Here is a 27961-nt window from a genome sequence, read left to right as displayed (position 1 = left end):
TCAAACATACAGTAAAGTCAAAAGAATTTTACACTGATCACCTATACATCTACCAGCAGTACTATTGAAAGTTAACATTTTATTATATCCACTTTGTCACATATCCATCCCTCTGTCCATCAGTGCATCTCTCTTATATTTCATTATGATGTATTTCAAAGTAAGTCACAAAAACAACAAACTGTCCCATACATACATACTTTAGCATGCATTTCATCACTTAGAGTTCAATATCTGTTTATAGTTTTTCTTTTGATGTAAGATATATATACAACGCATACACCTCTATAGCCAAATCCTGTATTAAAAACAATTTGATTTTTTTTAATCTTTTTTTTTTAAGATTTTATTTATTTGAGGGAGGAAGAAAGCAAGCACAAGTGGGTGGAGGGGCAGAGGGAGAAGCAGACTCCTGCTGAGCAGGGGACACCGCCCTCCCCCTCCCACCCTACCCGCACCNCTGTTCACGCGGCCCGGAGGAGCAACGTGTGTGGCTGGCGTTTGTTACCCTTTCCGAGCCCCATTTTTTTTTTTTAAAGATTTTATTTATTTATTTGACAGAGATAGAGACAGCCAGTGAGAGAGGGAACACAAGCAGGGGGAGTGGGAGAGGAAGAAGCAGGCTCATAGCAGAGGAGCCTGATGTGGGGCTCGATCCCACAACGCCAGGATCACGCCCTGAGCCAAAGGCAGATGCTCAACCGCTGTGCCACCCAGGCGCCCCTGATTTTTTTAAATCTTAATCATCGCTTTAAACTAGCATTTAATGTGTCAAGTGGTGAAATAAAGTCTAGATCAGAACTGCTTATGGCTGCTTAATCCTTCTACTCCCCACACGTTCTTTCGACTGTCTCTTTTACATATTCTGTAGCAAGAGAAATGCTAGTTTTTTCTAAACGTTTTGTGGACAGAAGCTGGCTGAAAGATGGGTTTCAAATCCACAGCTATACTTTTTTACTAGTTTTGACTGGCACAACTAGTTTTGACTGGCACAACTAGTTTCCAGACTCCAGACAGCTTATTTAACATCTCTGAACCACCAGTTTCTTCATCTCTGTACAGGACTAGTAACCTCTGTAGAATAATCATGAATACAAGTGAGATGATTCTGTTTTGTAATAAGCAGTTCATGAAGTGTGATACCCCCTCATGGGAAATGTACTATCTGGCCTCCTAATGTCATGCCCCTTTCTCTCTCTCTCTCTCTCTCTCTCTCTCTCTCTTGTTTCAGTTGCCTAAAATAGACTTTTTTGACTACTCTAAATTGGTTCCTCTTGACCAGCGTTGCTTCATCCAAGCTGCTGACCTCCTGATGGCCGACTTCAAAATGCTCAGCAGTCAGGACATCAAGTGGGCCCTGCATGAACTCAAAGGACACTATGCAATCACCCGAAAGGTGCTCTACTTGGTCTTCCTGGGGGGGACACACCTCTTGACTACTTCTTCCCGTGATAACAGAATGAAGAGTTCAGCTTGCGGAAATTGGGATGGTTTATGGTGGCAAAGAGCTAAGGAGTCTGTCAGGGTGAAGATAAATAGACAAAGGTATTTGCTGATCAGGAGGAACTGAATGAAAAGAAATAATAGATTAGAAGCAGGGAAGTTCTGAGGGTGCCTAGCTGGTTCAGTCAGAAGAGCATGTGACTCTTGAACTCAGAGTTGTGAGTTCAAGCTCCACCTTGGGCATGGAGCCTACTTTTAAAAAAAAATGTTTCAAAAAAAAGCAGCAGGGAGGTTCTGGTTTGTCCATGAAGACATGGAGGGTAGTGAATATGATTGCGGCGGGCAAGATGACTAGGTGTGAAAGTTGTGTTCCAGCGTCCCTCCCTGCTTTCCTCTCCAGCTAGAGGCAGGTCTCCTAGTGAATGTGTCCTCACCCTGAGTCTAGGCCCCTTCCCCCTTATGTGGCCAGGAAGATCCAGGCAGCTGTCAACAGACTCCTCTAATTGTAGGTTAATCTTAGGTAAAATACTCTGAGGAGAACACAGAGTTAGTGCTTTCTATTTCTGAATCTCATTCCTCATGCCAAATAGGGAATGCTGTGTTGTCACTGAAAAATGAATGAGCTTCCCCCTCCCCCCCAAAAAAAAAAAAGTGACCGCAACTTTAGGCCCTCCTGGCATCTTCATTGCTCCAGGGCTTCCTGACACCTTTTTTGAGCTCCCAGGGAGCCCAGATGAAAAGGGAAAGGGCAGCAGCAGGAGCCAGTTCCTGTGGCCTGGGGGTGGGTTGGTCCTGTTAGCAATGTCCCTACCACTGTCCTGGGACCAGTAAAAGAAATTTGGCTAGCAGATGCTTCTCCCTGGTCGTCCCACAGCCCACTCATCATTTGGGTGGGAGGTTGTAGGGTTTTGTGGCTCACCTCTTATTTATATCTTCCTTACCCCTTTCTTTGTCTTTCTGGTCTGTCATGTTTTTTTATGGTGTCTGCTGGTTTTGGTGAGTAGCTGGAAAATCTACAGCGTTTTGAAATGGGGTTGGGTTGGACCGTTTGAATGAAAGTGGGGTGTTTATGGGGAAGTACTGTTTGGCAGAAGCTAAAACCTGTTGCATTCAGTTAGAACTTCTCCCTGCTGTATGCAAATGGTGCCCAGGGGTTCTGCCCTGTGGACAGAGATGCTTTTGTGGACTGGGTGTGGGAAGCATACCCAGAGATGTTTTCTAATTATGGCCATAGCACGTCTTCCCTGTGCCACTCCCCAGACATGATGATAGCTTAGTCTCCTGATATATATATATATATATATATATAGAAAAAAAAAAAAAAAAACCTTTGGTCTTATTGAGTTCCAAGTAAAATTCTTTCTTGCAGTTCGCTGATAGGTACTTACATCTCTTAATCTCCTAAGTTCTCTTTCCTCCTCCTCCCTTTACTTTTTTTTGCTGCGCATTTGTTTAAAAAAATTGGTTATCTTTTTTTTTTTTAAAAGATTTTTATTTATTTATTCGACAGAGATAGAGACAGCCAGGGAGAGAGGGAACACAAGCAGGGGGAGCGGGAGAGGAAGAAGCAGACTCATAGCGGAAGAGCCTGATGTGGGGCTCGATCCCATAACGCCAGGATCACGCCCTGAGCAGAAGGCAGATGCTTAACTGCTGTGCCACCCAGGCGCCCCTGGTTGTTTATCTTATAGGTTTTGACAATCTAGATTTTCCCGATTGTACCCTGTGGCATCATTAACTGGTTCGTTGGTGTGCTGTATTTCCTATAAATTGATAGTTACATCTAGAATCTTGATCAAACTCAGGTTTAAGTTTTGTCCCCACTTGAATTTTAGTTCCATTTCTCCCAGTTGGATTTCTCATTTTGAGCCTGTGTCTTGAACGTGCAGAGCTTCAGTTCTCTTGGTGAATAGTGCATGTTTTATGTGGCTGGTAGGAGAATTAGGTGGGATACAGTGTAGAGCAAGCCCATCACAGTGCTTTGTGTGAATCAGGTTTCAGTAATAAGTTCCTTCCATTTGCTAAGGAACAGTTGTCAAGCCTCTGTATTTAGAAATTTCCCAGTAGCCTGCCTTACAGTATGACCTTAAGAGTCAGTCCTTAGAGTGATTCAGCAAGAGCCTCCTGTGATAAACCTCCTTAGGTTCACAGTGCTGAATTCACGCTGGAGGGGCCTGCGACCCGAGGGCCTGCTCTGTTGTTCCCAGCCTTGGTATGGAGGCCCAGGGTGCAGGAAGACTCTTCCCCCAGTGCGTGTGTGGTTGAAGATATTTTAGCTCAACTCTTCATGGACGTATCCCATGGGTAGGTTTCTTGGAGGCCACAGTGCAGCTGCAGTAATGTTTCTTCTGGTTGTTAGCTCTGTTAGGGACAAAAGTGCTCTCAAAAATGAGTAACTTTTTAAACTGGAGGGAACAGATCATCCTTAAAATTCATGGCAGGAGCTACTTGTTAAAATGAATGTTGATTTTTATCAAAGTAATTTATGGCCATAACTTTAAAAATAAATTAGTGCCAAAATGCTTATTTGTAATTTTTTTTTTTAAGATTTTATTTGTTTATTTGACAAAGAGGCAGCAAGAGAGGGAACACAAGCGGGGAAGTGGAAGAGGGAGGAGGGAGAAGCAGGCTTCCCGCAGAGCAGGGAGGCCGATGCGGGGCTCGATCCCAGAACGCTGGGATCATGACCTGAGCCGAAGGCAAGTGCTTAACGACTGAGCCACCCAGGCGCCCCATGTGCTTATTTGTAATTTTTTAAACCACATGCTAAAGCTCCCTTCCTCACCCTCTTTCTCTGTTTTCTGGACACAGCTCGACTCTTATCTGTTTTGGTTTTTTTTCCTGGTACTTACTCCACATTTATGAACACATGCTTAATGCTTGATTAGTTTTAGAAATTACTTTAGTTTTCTCCTATGGTAGTTGGAGCTCTAGATGTTACGCACCCATATACATTCACCTTTTCAATATACAGTTTTTGTTAAATCTGTTTTTAAGGTTTTTGTTATTTTGACTGTGGAAATGTTCACTGCTAGGGCAAGTAAGGTGTATGATAATGTCTCCTTTCTTGAATTTTCTTTTTTTCTTGGAGTTAAAATTGGTTGCCTCCATCTTTTCATTTGCTTTTTTGTTTTTGTTTCTTTGTTTTCTGATGCTGTGGCTGTTTTTTCGTGGCCGGCAACTCTAAAACACTGTTCTCATCACAGTTTGCCTGTTGTCAAACCTGTCCTTCCATCCTCAGTTCATTTTTTTCCCTTCCTCCTCCATGCCTGTGTATAGCTGTCCACTTGGGAGTTCCCTTTGCCTTTGGACAAAGCTTGATTCTCTGTGTTCTAGATCCTGACAACTTTCTGTCTTGGTTTACACACTCAAACTTGGCTGGTAGTTCCCCTGGGTTGAAAATTATTTCTCTGCCAAGTTTTTCCTCAATAATCCTGCCACAGATATAACTGTCTCTTTCATTCAGACAGCATGCTGAGTGCCTGCTGTGGGCCGTGCACTGGGAAAATCACAGTGAACAGTGCAAGGCCCCTTCCCTTGTGGAGCTTAATACTAGTGGACAGTGTCTTCTGTTTTAATCACCCCTTAACTTCTGTTCTCTGACATGTGCTCATTCTGAGGGTCTGCACTCCCCAGCCTCCCCAGATTTCTCCCTTGTGTACTTTAATCATCACCTCCGTCTCCCTACAGGTGACAACGTCTGCATTTTTGGAACTGACACCTCCACCAGGCTCCACAGAGGAGTCTGTGACCACTCCTCAGCTTTTGTTTCATCAGATACGCATTGTAGTATTTCTGGGTCATCCCTTAAAGGAGTTTTGGCCATTGTCAAGATATCTTAGCAGGCTGTATCCTTGGTTCTCAGAACCAGTACCTTGAGTGGGGATTGATTTGTGAATGTGAGCGAGCTGGAGGGAGAAATGACAGATAAGTGCAAAAGGAAAAATTATCTTCAGTATCTGTTCCTGTGTTCCTCCTGGTAGGTTTTTTTGAATACTTTGTGATAGTTATCAGACAGACCCTGAAGACAATGGCATCTGTAGAACACAAATTAGCTTCCTTCCAAAGAGCCTTCAGTCTATCTGAGAAGATTAAAACGGTGTGACAAGTGTTACAAAAGAGCGAATAAAGGTACATGAAAGCTCTAGGAAAGAAAGGAGGGTGTCATTTGAACAGGATCTTAAGGGAAAGATGTTTTTGCTAGAGAAATCTTACGTGCAGAGGCAAAAAAGAGTAACCATGTTGCCTTTGGGTAGGTGTGAATTATAACTAGCAGTTCTTGAAAGAGAAGATCTCTGATTTATAATTGTATTTGATCTATTTAACTAGATCTTTAGTTAAGATGAGGAATGGTTGTTGTAACCACTGAAGTAAGATTTTGGAGGCTCCTTTAATTTGTCGGCAACATTTATTTTAAGATAAAATTTTCCTGACAAAGGGCCAGTATGGATTTTTTTCCTTCTAACTAGAAATAGTATTTAAGTGGGACCAAGGTAATGACCTCATTTCATCTCCAGACAGGAGGGGAATGTGGTTGAAGACCCAGTGGGCTACCAGTTACAAGCTCTGAGTTCACATTCCTATTTCTTTAGTTGCTGATAAATGACATTTACCCTTTTAATCACCTCATTTATAAAATTCTGGTTATCATAACCTGTCCTGCCTTTTTTCCTGGGTTTTTGCAAATAGACCTGGTTCAAGGATGAAGTTTACCTCTAGGTAAAACTTGGTAGAAATTAGTGGTCTTGCTGCGGAGTACAAACATATGACTTTAAGATTGGGACCTAAGGGTTTGTGGGGAACACTTCGGATAGTCAGCACTCCAGAAAGAAGAAACAAAGCAAGGGAGGATGTTGATCAGGGAGATGAAGAGGTAGTAGGGTGACTTCTGTTGGCCGCCTCTTGGTGGGTTTCCTTGAACCGCTCTGTGAGGACAGGGTGATGTCAAAGAGAGGAAGGAGCCTTAGTTCTGCGACTGGCCTGAATTTGTATCCTAGCTTTAATTAATTTGACTGGGGGCAGGGTTCTTGTCTATAAGCCTTGCTTCCCTCTGCTGTGAAAGAACCCCTCCCTAAGGGGGGTTGCTGTGAGAATCACATGACCTGAGGGGTTGCTAGACCCACACAGAGTGCTTCACTCACAGAGGTGTTATAAGCACATGGTGATTCCCTTCCTGTTCCCAAACTTGAGAGCTTTGGAAAAGAGGGGATAGAAGGTAGATGACAATGGAAGGATGAGCTATCCCTCTTCTCTAGCTAAAATACTAATTTTCTCTTGCTTTCATTTTACCAGAGGGACACACAGCTGTTTTCCTAAGATAAACATTCAGAATGTGACTTACTAGTAACATTCCTGTGACACATAGATACCCCTGTAACCTTTTACTATTCACCAAGAGTATGAAATGCAAACCATGCAGGTTGCCAGGGATACATCCTGGGCTTTGGTCACCTTCTCTGTCCTCCAGAAGCCCATCGTCCACTGGAGGAGATGACATGAAACAGAGTCAAATAAGTGTATCATTACTGTTACCAGCATTTCAAGCAAAAAATGTAAGGTACTTGGAAAGAATGTAGCAGGAGGACCTAGGGTGGACCAAAAGGCTCCAGGAGGGCCTCCCTGAGCAAGAGACATTTAACCATAAACCTGAGTGGTTTATGGTTTGAGGGGAGGTTTGAGGGGTGTCCTTTCCTGGGATGAGGAATACTGTAGAAGAGCTAATTTGGAGGGAAAGGATCATGAATTCAGCCTGGGAAGCATTGAGTTGCCAACCTATTGAGTGAAGCCTGTGAAACATCCAAGTACGAAGAATTCATTTGGGTGCTTGAATGGCCAAAAGAAGTGGGATCGTGAGGGCCATCAGCAGATGCAGGGTGACCTCGCCAGCCTGGATGAGGTAGGCACAGGGAGAGAGCCGAGACTGCCTGGAGGCCTCCCAGCATGTAAAGACCAAGTGGTGGAAGGGTGGCAAGGAGTGGGCAGAGAGGAGGCGGGACGCCAGGAGCGGGGAGCAGTCAGTGTTATCAGTACTGCCGAGAGGCCAGGTGAAATGAGGACTGAGACCTAGGGGCTGGAGTTTGCCTCCTGTTCCCAAGTAGATAAGCTAGTGGCTTCAGTGGCCGATTGGAGGGAGTTGGGAAATGCACATAAGGGGAGATGAGCAAACATGGACAGATGGCCCCTTTGACCAGTTTGGGCTGGGGTGTGGTGGCTGGTACCTAAAAGGGGAAGGAGACTAGGGGAGGAGGGATTTTTTTTTTTTTTTTAAGATGGCAAAAACAAGCACATTGAAATGTTAATTGGAAAGATTTAAAAAAGAAGCTGAAGGTACAGAAGAAAAGGGATTGTCACTGGCATAAGACTTTTGCCCTCCAATGTGCTGTACAAAAGGGGATGCGGTGAAGCCACAAGGAATATGGGAGTATTGGTGGAAAGCGGATGGGGGAGTGTTGGCCAGAGGTATGCCATTTAGAGTCTGCCTGTAGAGTCTGACTCTCCAGCCATCTCTTCGGTGACCCACCCTCTACATAGCCAGGGACGGCTTGCACACTTGCTGTTTTCTTATGTTGCCCTTTGTCAGTAAGCGTTTGGTTCTGCCTTTGTAGCAGTTTATGAAAGTCAGAAATCGAAAATAACGAAACACTCCCTGTTCGTTTTGCTGGAGCCTATTTCTGGTAAGCTATGCAGGGGACTTGCTGAAACTGAGAGTCAGAATGAGATTTGGGATTGCCGGGGTTTCCTGTATTCTTGTGTCCCATTTACAGCAGTCACTTTTCTGTTTCTCAATTTTTAGGCCTTTTCTGATGCCATTAAAAAATGGCAGGAGCTATCGCCAGAAACCAGTGGAAAAAGAAAAAAGAGAAAAGAAATGAATCAGTATTCTTACATAGATTTCAAGTTTGAACAAGGTAATGGCCAGCTTTGAGTTTTGCTGACAGTGTGTGAAGCGGCTGTGCGGAGCCCTCTCCTTCCCACACAGCCTGTAAAGGCCGCTGTGGCAGGCCACCCTGCCAGACCAGCTCAAGGACTGACTGCGTGGCCTGCTTTGGGGAGACATCCGTATGTTTAGGAAGTGGCTGTGGTTGCCACCCTCCTCCTTTCTGCCTAGGGTACAACGTGACCAGAATACTGTGTGCAGTGGCAAAGAACTCGTGTGGGAAAGTGTTTGGGGACACTCTCAAGCTGAGGGGTGGGGGGTTGGTCTTGAAGGTTTGACAAGAATTAGCTTTATCTCTGGTAAAATTACCTAGACCAGAGATTAATTGCTCATTGCAGAGGTGTCACTCATGCACCTGAGAGAGTGGCTTCTTTTTTTTTTTTTTTAATGTTTTTTTTTTATTATATTACGTTAGTCACCATACCGTACATCCCCGGTTTCCGATGTAAAGTTCGATGATTCTAGTTGCGTATAACACCCAGTGCACCATGCAATACGTGCCCTCCTTACTACCCATCACCGGTCTGTCCCATTCCCCCACCCCCCCCTCCCCTCTGAAGCCCTCAGTTTATTTCTCAGAGGAGAGAGTGGCTTCTGCACAGGAAAAGCCAGCAGCTCCTGAACAGCCACTCGTGTGTTGAACATTCTGTTACTGATGACATAACTGCCGAGAGCCCTTCCAGAGACACCCCCGGGGTAAACATGTTGAATTTTACATCAAATCTGATCTGAGTTGCTTGTGTCCGAGAAGAGAGCCCACTGTAACTTTTTCTGTACATTATATCATAAATAGGAATATTTTCCTTTTGCTTTCTCTTATTTGTCTTTCTTTTAAATCTGTAGTTATATAACTTGATTTCAGGTCTGACTAAATGGAAAATCTGTGAGGTAACCATAGATTTGGAAAGTTTTTGGGGTTCTCAGCTCCTCGGGATCTAAAAGGAAACCCCTAGGCTCTGACTCCTGAGGTCCCCGAGCTAGTCTGTGGTGCAGTGCTCTCCTGCCCTGACATTCTCACAGGTCTGCCAAAGAATGAGAAAGTGGGGGCAGTGTGTAGGTGGTTCTTCATTCAGCTAAATTTATCCAGTTTAGACTCGGCATCCCAAATACAGTCATTCCATATTTGTTTCTGTCAGTGGTAGAGAAAAGAAAGTATCACTTTGCGAGATGGTCCACTCCCTTGTTGGTCAACTCTTTTAGAAAGTTCTTTCGAAATGGACCTTCTTGAAATTTCTTGCCATGGGTGTAGTTCTTGTCTCTCAAAAGACGTGGAATCTGTTGCTGCTTTGTCTTTCTGACTGCCCTTCTCGTGTGCCTCCTCTAGCTTGTCAGAATCTTTGAAAGTCCGGGTGGGCAGAGTACTCCAGATGAGTCTGCTGTGTAGAGACAACACACAGCATTAATATTTACAGCTAACAGACACACTTAACCTTCCTTGACAGCAATTTACAAGTATAAAATAGTCTAAGAGTCCTCCATCTGCTCCAGGAATTTAATTTTTCACCTTTTTGTCCATTTTTCTACCCACGCACCATTATTTGGGTTATACATTTCTCGGCTCAAACAAGGAGTCAGGATTCTCCCTTCACTGTCCTTTTTATGCTTTTATGAGCTGACCAGTAGACAGTCTTCTCGTGAAGAGTCTGGGTAGAATCTGGATGTAGACTAAGCGTCAGTAAAAAATACAACATACCGTCTCACAAGGCTGACCAAGAAAAAAGAAGATACAAATTACCAGTATCAGGAAGGAGTTTTCACCTTTCATAGGGGTCTCATCGTAGACCCTCCAAACAGCCAACGCAGAATACCATGAACAACTTTACACACAAATCTGACAGCTTAAAAGAAATGGACCAATTCCTCAAAAAACACAAAATACTAAGACTTACCCATGTTTAAATAGATAATTTAGACAGCCCTGTAGCTCTCAAGGAAATTGAATTCATAATTTTAAGTCTCCCAAAAAAACCATCTCCAGCCTCATTTGGTTTCTCTGGAAAATTCTTCTTAAAAAGTTTAAAAGAATTAACACTAATTCTACATAGTAGCTTCTAGAAAATAAAAGAGTAGGAAGCACTTTCCAATTCATTTTATGAAGTCAGTATTAACCCAGATAACAAAAGCAAAGACAGCACAAAAAACTATAGACCCAATATCCCTCATGAATAGACATGCAGAAATGGTTAACAAAATATCAGCAAGTAGAAGTTAGCAATATATTTTAAAAAATATGTGCCGTGAGCAAGTCAGGTGTATTCCAGGGGTGCAAGGCTGGTTTTATATTTTGAAGAACAGTCTGTATAATCCACCATGTTAACAGGTTAAAGAAGGAAAATTACATGACCATATTAATTGATGCAGAAAAGGCATTTAGTGATATCTAACACCTGTTCGTGATTAAAACTCAGAAAATTACGAGCTCGAGAGGAGCTACTTCAACTTGATAACATCTACAAGAAAACTCTAAAGCTGATATTGTATTTAGTGGTGAATTCTTTCCCCCTAAATCAGAAATGGGGGAAGGATGTCTTCTGTTTACTGCTGTTCAGCATGAATTGGAAGTTATAGCTAATGAGGAAACTCCAAGGAATCTACTGAAAATACATCTTCTAGAATCATTAAATAAGTTCAGTATCATTGCAAGGTATAAGGTCAACCTACAGAAACTCATTATATGTCTACATATTGGCAATGAACATGTGGAAATAAAGTACGGTACTATTTATAATTACTTCCCCTCCTATTAAATACTTCGTTTATATCTAACAAAACATGTATAAGACTTGTGATAAAAACTAGGAAGCACTGAAGAAAGAGACCAAAGGTAGAAGTCAATGGATACCTGTTTTGTGATCATGGGTGGGAAGACTCAACATCGTAAGGATGTAAATCCTCCCCAAATTGATATACAGACCTACCATAACTCCTATGAAAATCCCAGCAAAACTTTTGGGTAGCTACAGGCAAATTTGTCCTAGAATTTATATGGAAAGGCAAGGTACTAGAATAGCCAAAATAATTATTGAAGAGAATGAAGTGGGAGAAGTATCAGTAGACCAGTAGGGTCAATATTCAATAAGCCAAAAGGTATTATGAAGAAGAGACTTTAGAGAGTGAATAAAAGATCTGCGTGGAATAGACTGTTTGCTAGAAAATACAAATGACCAAATCCACAGAAATAAAAAAGCTGAACAGGCCAATTACATGTTCTGATATTTATGATTCTGTTATCTTATATTCTGAATGTTACTTATTGTACATTTAGATGCCACTTTTTCAGCTTTTCTATATGAAGATTTTCAAAGTAAAAAGCTTAAAAAACAGAATGGCTACAATTACAAGCTGACTGTATGGGTGATAAGGACATGGTATCACACACTGCCAGTGGAGGGAGGATGTTTGGCACAACTGCTTTGGAAAACTGGTACTGTTTTCTAAAGCTTCAAATATGCATATCTGTGATCTGGCACTTCCACTCCTTCGTGTATGCTCTGCCAAGAGCCCTTCCAGAGACACCCATAGTAACCCAAAACTATGAACCCAGCTGTCCTCAGTGGAATGATTAATAAAGTGTGGTATATTCACACAGCGCAATACTGCCAGGATAGGAGGGACCTTCCATTTGGAGCATAACAAGGAAAAAGAAAACATGAAAGTCAAAATATGTGCACAGTAAGTTAGGGAGTGATAAGGAGCCGAATTTTCCCAAATGTAGACTACGTTATCGGAGTCAGAAATGTACTGTTGAGGGGTATGTGGGGGACTGGGCCGCAGGAGCCTGGAATGGATGCCCTGGATTCCTCGCAACAGTTGTCTCCATGATTTTGCATTGTCACATGTCTTCTAGGCGACATAAAAATAGAAAAGAGGATGTTCTTTCTGGAAAATAAGCGGCGACATTGTAGGTCATACGACCGGCGTGCCCTTCTCCCGGCTGTGCAGCAAGAGCAGGAGTTCTATGAGCAGAAAATCAAAGAAATGGCAGAGGTAGGAGGATGGGTTTGGGGTGTGTTTCTGGCGTTCTGGTTTGCTCTTAGGGCTTAATATAAAACTATTTTTTAAGATTTACATTTTCTTTGAAGCAGTTGGTTTGAATAAACTAATAAACTCTAAAGCCTTTAAAAAAACAAAATTGGGTTTTGTAAGGATATTGACCAAAATTCACCATTCCATAAATCAGATTTATGTTAGAGAATTTTAATTGGAGTTTAGTGAACATATCTATTTCACCTCCCTCAGCCTCTCATAACAGAACAACTGGAGAGAGATCCGCTCTTCAGTTAAATAAACTGTCATATGTGCAAGACAACCTCAGTGTATATGTACTGGTGGGTCACTACATGTGTTCTAGACCAGTGGCTTTCACATTTGACCCATGAACCCCTGGGCTTCCCGAGACTGAGGTCAGATATCTTACCCTGATGAGGCGTTATTTGCCTGTTCACTTTGTTGAATTTGTCCCGACGAAACAGCAGCAGTGGTGCCTCACCATAAATGAGGTCGGTGGCCGCAGGCTGTACTAGTAATCTCTCTTCACCACCACTCACTCACATTTTAAAAAGAAGTCTGTGTTATCTAAAAATGCCTTTGATGAGAGGTGCAGCTGGGCACCTGGGCAGCTCAGTTGGTTAAGCGTCTGACTCCTGATTTCAGGTCAGGTTATGATCTCAGGGTCTCGAGATTGGGCCCTACGTCCAGCTCTGCACTGGGCGTGGAGCCTGCTTGAATCTCTTTCTCTCCCCCTCCCCCCAGTGAGTGTGCGTGCATGGTGTCTCTCAAAAAATAATAAAAAATAAATAATGCCTTCGGTGAAACAGTAAAATTTATTCATTTTATCAAATTTTGACCCTTGAACACGTTACCTTTTCACTGCTCTGTGTGACAAAATGGGAAGTCTGCACAAAGTGCTTCTGCTGCATCCTGACTGTGATGGTGTCCTGAGAAGCCCTTGTGCCTTTGAGTTGCAAGCTTCCAAATGAGGTACCTTCCCCCCGCCAAAGAACACTTTCTACTTGAAAAAATGCTGACGGATAAATTGATTGTCCAGGAGTAGGCATTGGGCAGATGTAGTCTCAAAAATGAAGTGATTATTTATGGCCAGTGATAAAATTCTACATCTCAAGCAGAAATTAGAACTTTGGATCCATCTGTCACAGTTACTTCTCATTTGTTATATTAAAGTCTGTTGGTGTAGCTTGCACTTTAATGGATTTTGAACACGTGTGATTTCAGCCTGTAAAACACTGATTTGTGAGTTATGTAGGTCTTCCAGATGTTGGCACATTCCATGCACAGTATCAGAACATCGCAGTCATTAATTTCTCATCGGAAAAGTGTTAAAATTTGTGTTGGCGGGATGGTTCTTTGTAGTCATTATCCTCGTCCATATTGTTCCATGTTTGGCCTGTGGTGTCTCCTTCGGGTCATTGCCTCTGTCCTGGCCTCAGTCGTTCTTGACAGCACCCCTCCTTTCTGGCGCACAGGGTGACCCACGTTCAATATCTGCTTTTCCTGACCTGAACCTGGAATCACCGACCTCTCCAGTGCACCTTATTTTCTTTTAGTGGGAATTCATACTGAGACTGCTGTTTCAAATTTGGTTTACAGGGGTTTTTTACTTCTTTCATTTTATATTTGTACTTCTTTCCTCTTATGCTGAAAATCTTGATTCTTCATAATATTAATATAATGACTTATTTTCTTTATCCTTTGTTATATACTTAATATTTCCAAAACAGCAGTCCACATTATTACCAATAAGGCTACTGAATACAGTCTAAGATTTATTTATAATTTTCTTATCAGATTATATCAGATTAGGAATATGAAATCAAAATATTATAAAGTCATTTGGAATAAGTCTGTGTGGTTATGCCATTAAGCTGATAAACAATGAAGTTTGATACTATAAATGATAAACAAGTTTTCAAGTTTTAAGGTATTGGTTTTTTGTTTTAAGATTTATTTATCTGAGGGAGAGAGTACACAAGCAGGGGGAGGGGCCAAGGGAGAGGGAGGGAGAATCTCAAGCAGACTCCCTGCTGAGCCTGACCTGGGCTCAGTCCCAAGACCCTGAGATCCTCATGGCCTGAGCCGAAATCAAGAGTTGGACCCTTAACCAACTGAGCCACCCAGGCACCCCAGGAATTGGTTTTTTGTTTTTGTCTAATTTTGTTAATTATGTAAAATATTTTTAATTCTGAAGTCAAAGCTATAAAACAAGGAACAGAAAGATCTCCTCTCTGTCCTATCCCTTGCTCCCATGTCCCTTAACTTTCTCTGTACATAACCATTGTTTTTTTGTTTTGTTTTGGGTTTTGGTTTTTGTTTTTTTAATATTTTATTTATTTATTTGAGAGAGAACACAAATGGTGGGGAGGGGCAGAGGGAGAGGGAGTAGCAGACTCCCCACTGAGCAGAGAGCCCAACACAGGGCTCGATCCCAGGGCTCGGGAATCATGACCTGAGCTGAATGTGTACGCTTAACTGACTGAGCCACCCAGGCACCCCTTGGTTTTTGGGTTTTAATTTTTTTTTAAGTTTATTTAAGTAATCTCTACCCAATGTAGGACTCAGATTCACGACCCCAAGATCAAGAACCACATGCTCTTCTGACTGAGCCAGCCAGGTGCCTTTCTAAATATACCATTGTCAATAGTTTTGGTTGTCTTTCCTTATTTTTTGTAAAAGTGAATATAGGGGGGTGGGGGGTGTTGGGGTTTTTTTGGCTTTGCCTATTTTTCTTACCTGAAAGGTAGAACACTTTTCTGCTCTTTGCTTTTAAACTTAGCAGTTCATCCTGATGGTCACTTTTAAACAAACCAGAGGTTTTTCTTTCCTTTTCAAAACTGCCTAGTGTGCCATTGTCTGCAGTAGCACTGTTGATTCGGTTATTCTCCTTGATTGACATCCGAGGTTGTTTCCATTGTTTTTTGCTATTATAAATAGCGCCATGGTAAATAACCTTGAGCATACCGTATTTCCTATTTCTGCCCCGGAGTATCTTTGGGATACATTCCTAGAAGTGCAATGGATGAATCAAAAGTACCTAAATACTTAGGTAGTGTGTTATATACTGCCAAGTTTTGTCCATAGTGGTTGTGTTGGTTTGCATTCTCAGCAGCAGGGTGCAGGAGTGCCTGCCTGTGTCACTCCAGCCTCACCAACAAAAGATGTTCTCAAACTTGGTTTTTACCCATTCGATTGATTGTTTGCTTATGCTGTTCTTTGCTCTTCAGAAGTGCTTTTATGTACTCATCTTTCCCCTTATTCCTTCTACATTTTGAGTCCAATTCAAGAAAGCTTCCCCCATATTTTCTAGTATTTGGTTTCCTTTTTTATATTTAGCTTTCTGATGCATTTTACATTTACTCTGAGGTACCTTTTTAAGGTTAGTACTAAACTGTGTAACTGAAGAGATGATTATTCGTAATAGACTTCTTTTATGTTTATGGAAATAAATGTTAAATGTCTGTGGCATCTTTACTAAAGTTGTATCTGCATGTATTGTTTTTGTTCCTCAGCATGAAGACTTTTTGCTTGCCCTGCAGATGAATGAAGAACAGTATCAGAAGGTAGTTTGAAATCTCACTAATTGATTTATTTTGGATATTTACATGATCTGTTTCCCTTATCACTTCCTGGTGGCAAATTGGTTCCCATATAACCTCCTGTTGATCTGCTGGATTTATTTATGGTTCAGCCAAGTTTCAATTGGATGCTTGAATCATGATAGGCACTCCTAACCCCAAACTGGATCAGAATTGAGCACAGATAACGACAGAGTTGTTTCTCTTAAAAGAAACATTTCTTGGAATCCATTGAATAGACTTATAGAGGAAAATTTAGAGTTTTGGGGTCAAAAAGTTAGAAGGAAGAGATATGTCTAACCTCAGGACCAGGTGGCTGTTGTCTGCCATCTGCTGTCCTCCCCTCATGGCCTTTTCTAGCACGGTGGGAATGGACTGGGGGCTGGGTCTGTCTCTGCCGGTGAGAAGAGTAGGTTTCGTGGTGCTCACAGTACTGGAGTTTGCTGCTCTAGCCGGCTTCATGGTCCCTTAAGATACAGTGTGGACGGAGACACAACCCCCTCACACTCCTGCCTTCTAACAAGAAGAGCCAAATCCAACTTTGGAAGCTTTTTGGGTTAACATCCCTCATGTCACTTGTCCCTGACTCTCATAGTCATATTAGCATCTGATTATAGATGTTCTAGTTCTGCTGATACCATGGAACTCATGAGATGATCGCTTTATACAAAGGATGACTCCAAAGAATAAAAACCTGTGAAAATTCTCTTTAGTTATATATTAATATTTATATTAGCACCTCAAGCTAGATGTACAGAGCAGAAGACAGCTCATTATTGTCTTACGGCTTCTAGAGGTAGCTTTTGATCTCAGCCTGTGTTTGGGAATGGGGGACTGTGAAACCCAGCCGCCCCTCTGGTGCACTGTACGGCGTCTCATGCGTCTCTGACGGCCCGCAGGACGGCCAGCTGATTGAGTGCCGCTGCTGCTATGGGGAGTTTCCATTCGAGGAGCTTACACAATGTGCAGATGCTCACTTGTTCTGCAAAGAATGTCTCATCAGATATGCCCAAGAGGCGGTCTTTGGATCTGGAAAGGTAAGAATCATGTAATACGTCCACACACAGGAAATGTTCACAGAGTATGAGACCCCATTTATAGACAAGTGTAAATGCCTCATGAAATTGCCCTTTCTGGGGTGAGGTGAAACTTTTAGGACATGCTGGTATGTGTGTGATTCCTGGACAGCCCCTGGCTGGTGTGATTGTGTTGGTTGTAAGCAGAGCAGATTTCTTCTCGGGGAATGGTGCCGTTCCTCCGTGCCCCCTGCCTACTCCAGGAGCACCGACTTCTTCACTTATTGATCCTTTTTGTAATAAAAACGAAGAGATCCTTGCAGCTGAATGATAGTGCACTCTTGGAGTTTTTTAAACAAAATTTTTAAAGATTTTATAGTTGTATTAAAATGAGTAACTATTGGGTTGCCTGGCTGGTTCAGTTAGAAGAGCATGTGACTCTTTGATTTGAGGGTCATGAGTTCGAGCCCCACCTTGGGTGTAGAGGTTACTTAAAAATAAATAAGCAAACTTAAAAAAAAGACAAAGAACTAGAAGCCTTTAAAAAAAAAAAAAATGAATAACTGTCCGAGGTCATATTTCTCTGTCCAAAGTTAGTGTCTGTTGATACAAGCATAACATAGTATGAAAAGGAGTTTTGTTTTGTTGTTTTGTCTTAAGAAGCACTTAAAAACCAGAATTACTTTTTGTGAATGTCTGACCAATAATCAAATCATTCAGCATCAGTTATTCTAAAGTCAGTTGCAGTTTAGTCAAGAACGCAGTAACCGTTATGAGCAGAATGGTGTGGTTGGCAGAATAATAGTCCCCCAGAGATGTCCCCATCCTCATCCCAGAACCTGTGGACATGTTGCCTTACATGGGAGAGGGGAATTAAGGTTGCTAATCGGGTGGCCTTGAAATGGGGAGAGTATCCTGGATTATCCAGGTGGGCCCAGTGTAATCACAAGGTTCCTTAAAAATGGATGAGAGAAGCAGAAGAGGAGGTCAGACTGATGTGCTGTGAGGACTCCATGTGCTGCTGATGGCTTTGAAGATGACATCCAGGCCCCACTGGAGCAACTGTCCCAGAGGCTGTCTTCCTTTCTCTTGGAAGAGTTTTAGTCCCTCAACTCCATCTGAAGGGGATAGGATCCAGACAGAGGGTTTTCAAACAACCCCCTTGGTTTTAGGATGTATTCCTGTCAGTCCCCTCTTCTACTGCTTGCCTCCACCTTCCCTCAAGTCTAGACCTCCAACCTTTTCAGGGTCTCTAGAGGAAGTCAACTCACTCCTCACAAATACCTTCTTTTCAGACACTGCATCATGACCTTCCCTGTTGCTCTCTACCTTACTGTGATTCAAACTGATAGAGGCCCTCTGGTGTTATATCAAAGATGGACTTTGTGGGGTCTTATCATGCTTTCCTTGTTTTGGGCGTGGTCTCTTAACCACTGTTTATCTGCTTCCCGTTGAGGGATGCATTGAACCACTGAGGCTTTTGTTTTTCTAAAAATTTGGTTGAATTTTCTTTCTTTGTTTCCTTTTTTTTAATTTGATTGATTGATTTTATTTTGTTTATTTATCTTTTCCCTCCTGACCTTATAATTCCAGTCAGAACTCAGCTGCATGGAAGGCAGTTGCACGTGTTCATTCCCAACCAGTGAGCTGGAGAAGGTACTTCCCCAAACCATCCTGTATAAATACTACGAGCGGAAAGCTGAAGAAGAAGTTGCCGCAGCTTATGCCGATGAGCTTGTCAGGTGAGTTCTCAGAGTTAGAGAGTGTCCTCTGTCACCTCGTTCCCCATTATGAAGACTGCTTGAACACTTTCATCAGATGATGAAAATCTATAACAAAGCTAGATCTTCCAGGTCTTCTGGCATTTTCTTCTGAGCAATAAGGGAATAATTTTATTAATGGGAAAAATCCACATTTCACATTTTTACTCATATTCCTTGGTACCTCTTAATCAGTTGGCTTATAATAGGTACAATCATTATGCATTGAGTTGGAGGATGGAGGAAAGGTGACATGTGTAAGGAGTTCTCACAAAGGTAGGGGTCTATGTTTATTGAGTGGTTTGCACTGAGGCAGGACCCAAAATGGCACCTGCATCTCCTGGTAAGAGCCAGCACAAAGGAGAGCCTCAGTCCGTATTTTAATTAAAAATAAGCGGGGCACCTGGGTGGCACAGTGGTTAAGCGACTGCCTTTGGCTCAGGGCGTGATCCCAGTGTTATGGGATCGAGCCCCACATCAGGCTCTTCTGCTATGAGCCTGCTTCTTCCTCTCCCACTCCCCCTGCTTGTGTTCCCTCTCTTGCTGGCTGTCTCTATCTCTGTCGAATAAATAAATAAATTTAAAAAATCAAAAAAAAAAAAGAGGTATGGCTGTCCAGCTTAAAAGTCCATCTTAGTATGAACATGGAACCAATTTAATATTCTGAGTAATGTTCCTTATGCTGTTTTGATTGTAGGTGCCCCTCCTGCAGCTTTCCTGCTCTGTTGGACAGTGATGTGAAAAGGTTCAGTTGTCCCAATCCTCGCTGCCGAAAGGTAGGGAAGTAAATTTTTTTCTAGATTCATTTGAATTTTGGTGTTACAGACTATACTAATGGCCAGATATCTGCTGGTTATCTGCGTGCTAAACTGTGAGAAGGATTTGTGTGCTCTCCTTTTCATGAAAGCAAATGAAGATCAGTACTTGGTGAATCGTGGTTGACATGGTTGCAGAAATGGGGGCCACCTGTGGAATTCCAGTCACAAAGCTCTAGATTCTTGTCGTAGGCCGCCTTCCCATGAGGGCAGATGTCGTAATGTAAAATATGAAGGGTTAAAGGCCTGGGCATCATGGTAGCAGCATTTCTGTCAAATCTGTCACTAACTGTTCTTGTAAGAACTGATTGTGTTGGGTGCCAAAGGCATCCAGTCACCTCGCTGCTAAAAATCATCTTTTTAACTAGACTCCCCTGTGAGCTAAGACTGTCTTAAAATGTGTCAGCTATTTACAAGCCACTTAGAATTTTTAAGTGCCTGGCATCAACCTAGACAAGTATGTTTTAAGCCATTTTTCTAAAATAGCATGACCAGGGCGCCTGGGGGGCTCTGTTGGTTAAGCGTCTGCCTTCGATTCAAGTCATGATCTCAGGGTCCTGGGATCAAGCCCTGCATCAGGCTCCCTGCTCAGCAGGGAGACTGCTTCTCTCCCTCAACCCCCTCACCTGCCTGTGCTCACTTCCCTCTCTCCTTTTCTCTCTCTCAAATAAATAAAACCTTCAAAAAGAAATTAGGAATTAAAAAAAGGAAATAGCATGACCAGAGTTGAACATTATAATACTTTTTGTGCCTTATTGTGGGAATGAAGAAATGAAAAGTAGTCATTGGGAAAGGAGGAAAACACTAAACTAATGGACTAAATTTTATTCCTTTTGTTTTCAGCATTCACATTTCTTTGTAAAATCTTGGTGTGTTCTTAGAACTTATGTGTCCATTTAATAATTTGTCCCCACCCTCAGACTGTTGCTATAACAGTTGTCCCAACAGTCTGGCTCTTGGAACTAAGTGGAGCCCCTGACTGCCCTGTGTGCTCCCCATGCTCCCAGCACTGGAATGCCTGGGGACGCAGTAGCCAATGGAAGGAACAGTAGGGGTGGGGGAAAAGTGAAGATGTTTGAGTGTTGTAGGTCTGAAGATCAATAGCATCCTGAAGGCTCACAAGCTGGGTAGGGCCAGTTTATGCAGGTCGTGAACACCAGTCTAAGGTGGTGGAGGGAGAACAACATGGAGGCTGAGATAACAGGGAGATCTCTTTGGCTATTGTAGTCCAGATCAGAGGTGCACATCACTGCCACCTCCTGTGGAATCTCCATGAATCGCTAAGATGGAGCTGGGAACTACCATCTCCTCCGAGAATTCCAAATTAGACTCTACTGATGAGAGTGCTCACAGACTATTTGGAAGGCCAAAGAGAAAGTGAGGCCATTATTCTCCAAAGACAGTTACAGGCAGTCAGAAGGGCACACATGAGTCTGAAACAGTGTCCTGTGTGTGTCTTCAGAACATCAACCTGGGATGTCAGTGAAAGTGTCCCAGTGACTTTTAAGATCTGAAGCAGAAACATCAGATATTCAGCTTTTTCTCTGTCAAAGGGATATGCATACTTTGTTGAACTTGAGGATGACCATGTAGCTTCTTTTGGTCAATGAAATGTCAGTGTGGATAAGGTCGGTCGCTTACAGAAAAAGTGGTAAAAACATGATTTGGGGTGATATCAACAAGTAGGCAGCCCCAGACCCTCCTTCCCCAGCCCCCTACAGAAACACTGATCAACAAACCAGTTCCCTTTGGGAGAAGTTTAGAAACCAGTTAAGAGGCTCCTGCATTCTGGACAGTGCAAAGCCAGCTACATTGAAGCCTGTAGGAAAATTCATGGAACTCACTTGCCCGGGACCCTCCCATCTGCACGTGCAGAAAACCCCTAAATCCTGCCCCCCCCCCCAGGAGAGGGAAAGGGAAGACTTGAACATAATCTAGCGTTCAGACTTCTTGGGCAGCTACCCAAGGGACTGGCTTTGGTCTTTCCTGACTCTAAGCACTGACAGGAAGGGGCACCAGATTGGAAATTGCTGAGAACAAAGGCAACATTTTGTTTATTTACTTATTTTTTTTTTAAAGTAAGCTCTATGCCCAACATGGGACTTGAACTCATGACCCAGAGATCCAAGAGTCATATATATATTCAACCAACTGAGCCACCAGGTGCCCCCAAAGGCAGCATTTTAAGCTAACATATACTTGTTCACCATTGCCCTTCCCCTCAGTTTAGTGTGCAAAGAACTGGAGAAAACCCCCAACTCCTGGCTTCTTCCCTGGGAGGGAAAGAGTTGAAGTATTTGTGCGGTATTCTGGCTTTTGGGAGTACTGCCTAAAGGGCTAGTTATTGTCTCACCTGACTCAGTGCACTGACAGGACCCTGCGTACTCTAGATGCCTGGATCCCTCTGAGAGCACGAGAGCTGGGAGGCTTGCTGCTGCCCCAAAGGACCCACAGTTCAGACAGAGGCAGCGGTTGATACGGCTTGGCAGCTTCTCCCTTGGGGAAAGGAAGAGTGGAGCATGCACTTAGTGTTCTAGCTTCTTGGGGGAGGTTTTTGAAGGGACTGATTTCTCTCTTGCCCACCTCAGCACTGGTGAGACCCACCATACTCTAGATGCCTGAGGGCTGCTGAGAACAAAAAGGATTTGGACTGCTTACAGCAGCTCCAGAGAACCTGCAGTACTATAGGCAGACACCAGAGGGAGAAAGAGATTATACGCTCCTGAAACAAGAAACTAGCAAAACTTCTCTAACTAGGAATTTACACGTGTTAAGTCCAGAGAAGACGCTTCCAAAGTAAAGGCTCCTGGAATCTCTAGCTAGGCTGACTGGTAAAGGTCTTTTCCTGTACAAAGCCAGTGTGTATAGACCGGGAGAGGTGACTATTTCTTCAAATGTGTAGATCCTGCCACAAAGCAACAAGGCACAGGAAGAAATATGGTACAACCAAAGGAACAAAGTAGATCTCCAGAAAGGACACTAAAGAAAAGGAGGTATGTGAATTACCTGACAATTCAAAATAATCGTCATAAAGATGCTCAACAAGCTTAGGAAAATGATATGTGAACAAAATGGGAATATCAACAAAGAGAAATATTGAGAAGAGTCAAACAAAATTGGAGCTGAGAAATACAATAACTGATGGAAAATTTCACTAGAGGGATTCAACATCAGATTTGACCAAGCAGAAGAAAGAATCAGTGAACTCAAAGACAGGTCATTTGAAATTATCTAGTCAGAAGAACAGAAAGGAAAAAAAAGAATGAAGAATAAGGAAAGCTTGAGACACCAATGGGAGGGACACCATTAAGTGAACCAGTGTATGTTCTATGAGTTTCAGGAGGAGAGGAGAGAAAGAAAAAGCTTATTTGAGAAAATAATGGCCAAAAACTTCTAAAACCTGGGAAAGGAAAATGGATATCCGGATTCAAGAAGCCAGAGAGGGCCCAATTTAAATGAACCAACCCAATATCAGGGAGAGTTAATATTGTTAAAATGTCATACCTACCCAGTGCCACTTAGAGATTTAATCACAATCCCTATGAAAATCCCAACTGCTTTTTTTGAAGAAACAGAACAATCCTAAAACCCATATAGAACTGTGAAGAATCCCAAATAGCCAAAACAGTCTTGAGAAAGAACAACAAAGCTGGAGGCCTCATACTTCCTGGCTTCAAAGTATATTACAGAGTTACAGTAATCGAAACAGGATGGTGCTGGCATGAAGATAGACCTACAGACCAGTGGAAGCAAACAGAGAACCCAGAAGGAAGCCCACACCTATACGGTCATGGGCACCAAGGTTACACCATGGGAGAAAGATCATTCTGCTTCACAAATGGTGCCAGAGAAACTGGCTGCCTGCCTGCAGACAGATGAAATTGGACGTTATCATACACCACACAGATCAACTCAAAGTGGATTAAAAACTGAAACATGCAATCTAAAATTCCTAGAAGAAAACACAGGAAGCTTCCTAACATTGGTCTTTGCAGTGATTTTGTGGATCTAACACTAAAAGCACAGACAACAAAAACAGAAATAGACAAATAGGACTGCATCAGACTGGAATATCCTTTGCACAGCAAAGGAAACCATCAACAGTGAAAAAGGTAGCTTATGGAATGGGAGAAAGTATTTGCAAATTATTTCTCTGATAAAGTTAATATCTGTAATACACAGGAATTCCTATAACTCAGTAACAACCAATCAGAAATAAGCCAATTTAAAAATGGGCAAAGGGCTAGAATAGGCATTTCTTTTTTTTTTTTTTTTAAGATTTTATTTATTTATTCGACAGAGATAGAGACAGCCAGCAAGAGAGGGAACACAAGCAGGGGGAATGGGAGAGGAAGAAGCAGGCTCATAGCGGAGGAGCCTGGTGTGGGGCTCGATCCCACAACGCCGGGATCACGCCCTGAGCCGAAGGTAGACACTTAACCGCTGTGCCACCCAGGCGCCCCTAGAATAGGCATTTCTAAAAAAGAAGACATACAGATAGCCAACAGGTATATGAAAAGGTGCTCAGCATCACTCATCATCAGGGAAATGCAAATCAAAACCACAGTGAGGTCATTTCTCATCTACTAGGATGCTCACTAACACAAAAACGGGAAAAAAAAATAGTGTTGATAAGGATGTGAAGAAATTGAAACCATTGTGTGTTGTTGGTGGGAATGTAAAATGGTACATCCCCTATGGAAACTAGTGTGGAATGTCCTCAAAAAATTAAAATAGGGGCGTTGGCCAGCTCAGTCAGTGGAGTGTGTGACTCTTGATCTCAGGGTTGTAAGTTCCAACCCCACATTAGGTGTAGAGATCACTTAAGAACAAAATCTTGGGGCGCCTGGGTGGCTTAGTTGGTTGAGCATCCAACTCTTTTTTTTTTTTTAATTTTATTTATTTATTCGACAGAGATAGAGAGAGACAGCGAGAGGGAACACAAGCAGGGGGAGTGGGAGAGGAAGAAGCAGGCTCATAGCAGAGGAGCCTGATGTGGGGCTCGATCCCATAACGCCGGGATCACGCCCTGAGCCGAAGGCAGACGCTTAACCGCTGTGCCACCCAGGCGCCCCGAGCATCCAACTCTTGATCTCAGCTCAGGTCTTGATCTCAGGGTTGTGAGTTCAAGCCCCACATTGGGCTCCACACTGGGCGTGGAGGTGGTGGTGGGGGGTAAATAAATAAAATCCTTTTTAAACATTAAAAAATAAAACTACCATACAATCTAGTAATCCTTTCTGAGTATTTGTCAATTGAAAACAGGATCTTGAAGAGCTATTTGTACTCATTCATTGCATTATTGTTCACAGTAGCCAAGATATAAAAGCAACCTAAATGTCTATCCATGGATGAATGGCTAAAGGAAATGTCTGTCCACACAACGGAGCATTAGTCAGGATTTTAAAAGAAAGAGATCCCGTCATGCTACAACATGGGTGAACTTGAAAACATTATGCTAGCGAGATAAGCCTATCACAGAAAGACAAACACCGTGTGATTCCACTTACTGCACTTACAGAGAAGGAAATAGAATGGTGGTTGCCAGGGGTTAGGGGAGGCAGAAACAGGGAGCTGCCATGCAATGAGTGTGAAATTTCTGTCACTCAAGAAGCAAAAGTTCTCAAGATCTGCTGTATAACAGTGCAGATCTAGTTAGCAATACAGTACCATACACTGTAAGATTTGTTCATAGGGTAGATTTCACGTAATGTGTTTTTTTTTAACACAACAAAAAAGAGCTAGCCATTTATTGTCTCTTTTCCTTCTGCCAAGGTGGACATGTAGAAATAAGTCTCTATTTTGAGCTACTGAATTTTGAGTTTGTTCCAACAGCATAACCTAGCATGTCCTGACTGATACAAATCATGAGAAACAAACGGATGATGAGGGCGGAGAAAAGGAACAGATTTGAAAGATAATGGGGAGGGGCGCCTGGGTAGCTCCGTCGTTAAGCATCTGCCTTCGGCTCGGGGTGTGATCCCGGGGCCTTGGGATCGAGCCCCACATCAGACTCCTCTGCTGGAGGCCTGCTTCTTCCTCTCCCACTCCCCCTGCTTGTGTGCCCTCTCTCACTGCCTGTCTCTCTGTCAGATAAATAAATAAAATCTTAAAAAAAAAAAAAAAGTTAATGGGGAGACAGGATTAGAAGGAGATACTCTGACTGTAAGGGTGGGGAGAAGTCCGGATGTTGACTTCTCTGGCTTGGGCCACTAAGTGGGTGATGATGCTATTCATATACAATTGCAAATAGAATAGAAAAAGAGAGGCGCCTGGGTGGCTCAGTTAGTTAGGCGTCCAACACTTGATTCTGGCTCAGGTTGTGATCTCGAGGTCATGAGATTCTGTCCCATGTTGGGTTCTACACTGGGCGTGGGGCCTGCTTAGGATTCTCTGCCTCTTCCTTCCTCTCTCTCAAAGAATAGAAAAAGATTGCAGGAGAGAAGAAGTTCAGGTGATTCTGTTTTAGACATGTAGAGTTTTGAGGATGGAGGTGTTCAGTATGTGTATATTTTGCTAATGCCTGCCACATAGTAGGTGCTCAGTAATTACTTAGAAAGTGACTAGGGTTGGGAACATGAGGCGAGATCTAGGCTAGAGGAAAATTTTGTAGTCAAGAGTAAGAAGCATTGAAAGAAGGGAGCCCTGGGGACAGGGAACGCAGCTGGGAGCACAGACAGCCTGCAGCAGGGCATCTAAGAAGTAGGTCATAGGAGTTAGTGCTGATAGCATTTTGATTTAGAATCTCATCAAATTCATAGATTAGTTTGGGGAAATTATTATCATTAAAGTGAGTCCTGATAAGTTCAAAGTATATATGTCCATTTATTCAGATCTTTTTATGTCCCTCGGTGACGTTTTCCGGTAAAGAGAATGCATCATAAGGCATTTTCAGTAACAGTGCTTCAGAACTTGACCCTCCCTGCAGATGAGAGCATCCACGTTCTGGACGCTTTCCACCATCAGGGTAAGGTCTGCAGCGTTTGGCCCACCATGGAAAATAAAGTGAAAACTGTCTCTTGAGAACCTGATGCAGGTCCAGCAGGTTGGGAAGTTCCCGCCCTGTCCTTCAGAGGGCGGGGAGAGCTAACTTAAGAGTTAGGTCTGAGCTGGTCCCTCCTTATGGAGGCGCTATGGAGAGTCACCACTAGATGGCACTGATACTCCATGAGGATCGGTTTTCCTCTTAAGCATTTCAGAAGTATGTCAGTCAGCAAGACGGTGTCTCATAAACACAATTCTTTTAGGCTTAGTACGAAAGCAAACCACTACGTGCATTCAGAATTTAATATCAGAGATGTCAGTGTTTTTAGAACCTGGGCTTTTGCCTTTTTCATTTAAACGAATTCTCCTCTGACATCGTTTCTTTTCAGCTAGATGGCTAAACCAACCGTTAATCTTTGAGGATTGCTAATGTTTAAGAAATGAGCCACAAACTGATTTTTGGCCTGTGTGAGACTAAGGGCATCTGTTTCCTCATTGCAGTGTCTTTGCCAGTAATCTAAACTCCGGTTAGATTTCCAGGAACTTGTCACTCTGAGATGAGGCGTTTATATTAATGCATTATCTAGAGGCGGGCTTGAATGCCTGGAATCATTCTTCTAAAATCCCTGAAGAGAATAAGATACTGTATCTTTGATGAAATGGGGAGAGAGTCTTTGTTTCATTGATATGAGGGAATGCTTTTGTCAAGGCCCTCAGCGCCCTGTGTGTTTGCAGATAAAGGATTCATCAGTTTGTTTTCAGCATGGTGCTTTTAGGAATGAATTGGATGTGTTTGGTGTGGGACTGTGGAGTGTTAGATAAAAGGAGATTTGAAAGCGATGCTTCTGTAATATTTATTCTGAGGGTCAAAATTTCCCTGTTGAGTCTTTCTCTACTTTTCCAGAATCATGGCTTTTCTTCATAAATACAGAGGTTTGTACGTAGAGCTTTACAGAAAGGGAGCCAGAGCTACAAGGTGGAGGTTTAAGACTATTCATGAAGTAAGTGCTAAGGGAGGGAGACCCGTCAGGTGGTGAGACTTTAGTCCCAAGAACTGTGAAGGACACCTGGCTTGGTGTTCCTTAGTGAAACCAAGAGGGTGAGTGTGGCTGTACAACCACACGTCTTTTCCCAGTGTCATTTGGACTTGTTTTCTTGTGTCTTTCTCACCTTTCTTTCCTGTGTTTCTCATTTCTCTTCCCTACTCCTCTTTTTCTACCGTTTCCAGGCCCCATCCTATCCTTTGTAGCATTCAATGTTATTGACTCTACAGCAGTGAAATATAACAAAATTCACATCTGCAATGAACCAGTTTGTTGCTAAAAAACAGGCATCTGCAGTGGCCTACCGTAGCTGGAAGGCTGCGTGAAGAGAATGTGAATGAGCCTGGACCAGCTGTCAGTGCCAGGGCGGCTCC

The 27961-nt window shown here is 42.8% G+C and overlaps 1 protein-coding gene across 3 annotated transcripts in view; it reads left to right on the top strand.

Moving 5' to 3' along the window:
• The window catches only part of RNF216 (ring finger protein 216), a 146176-nt gene that overhangs the window by 41281 nt on the left and 76934 nt on the right, over nucleotides 1–27961 (top strand). For all 3 annotated transcript variants that reach the window (XM_002916464.4, XM_002916465.4, XM_034669766.1), the window contains exons 7-13: nucleotides 1232–1396; nucleotides 8237–8351; nucleotides 12228–12367; nucleotides 15904–15954; nucleotides 16869–17006; nucleotides 18579–18727; nucleotides 19443–19521. In XM_002916464.4, the coding sequence (XP_002916510.1) occupies nucleotides 1232–1396; nucleotides 8237–8351; nucleotides 12228–12367; nucleotides 15904–15954; nucleotides 16869–17006; nucleotides 18579–18727; nucleotides 19443–19521 (837 nt within the window). The remainder of the gene's footprint in view (nucleotides 1–1231; nucleotides 1397–8236; nucleotides 8352–12227; nucleotides 12368–15903; nucleotides 15955–16868; nucleotides 17007–18578; nucleotides 18728–19442; nucleotides 19522–27961) is intronic.

The sequence above is a fragment of the Ailuropoda melanoleuca genome, chromosome 10 (genome assembly GCF_002007445.2).
Source record: "Ailuropoda melanoleuca isolate Jingjing chromosome 10, ASM200744v2, whole genome shotgun sequence".
In the NCBI taxonomy this organism is placed as follows: Eukaryota; Metazoa; Chordata; class Mammalia; order Carnivora; family Ursidae; genus Ailuropoda; species Ailuropoda melanoleuca.
This window is presented reverse-complemented; position numbering and strand designations above follow the sequence as displayed.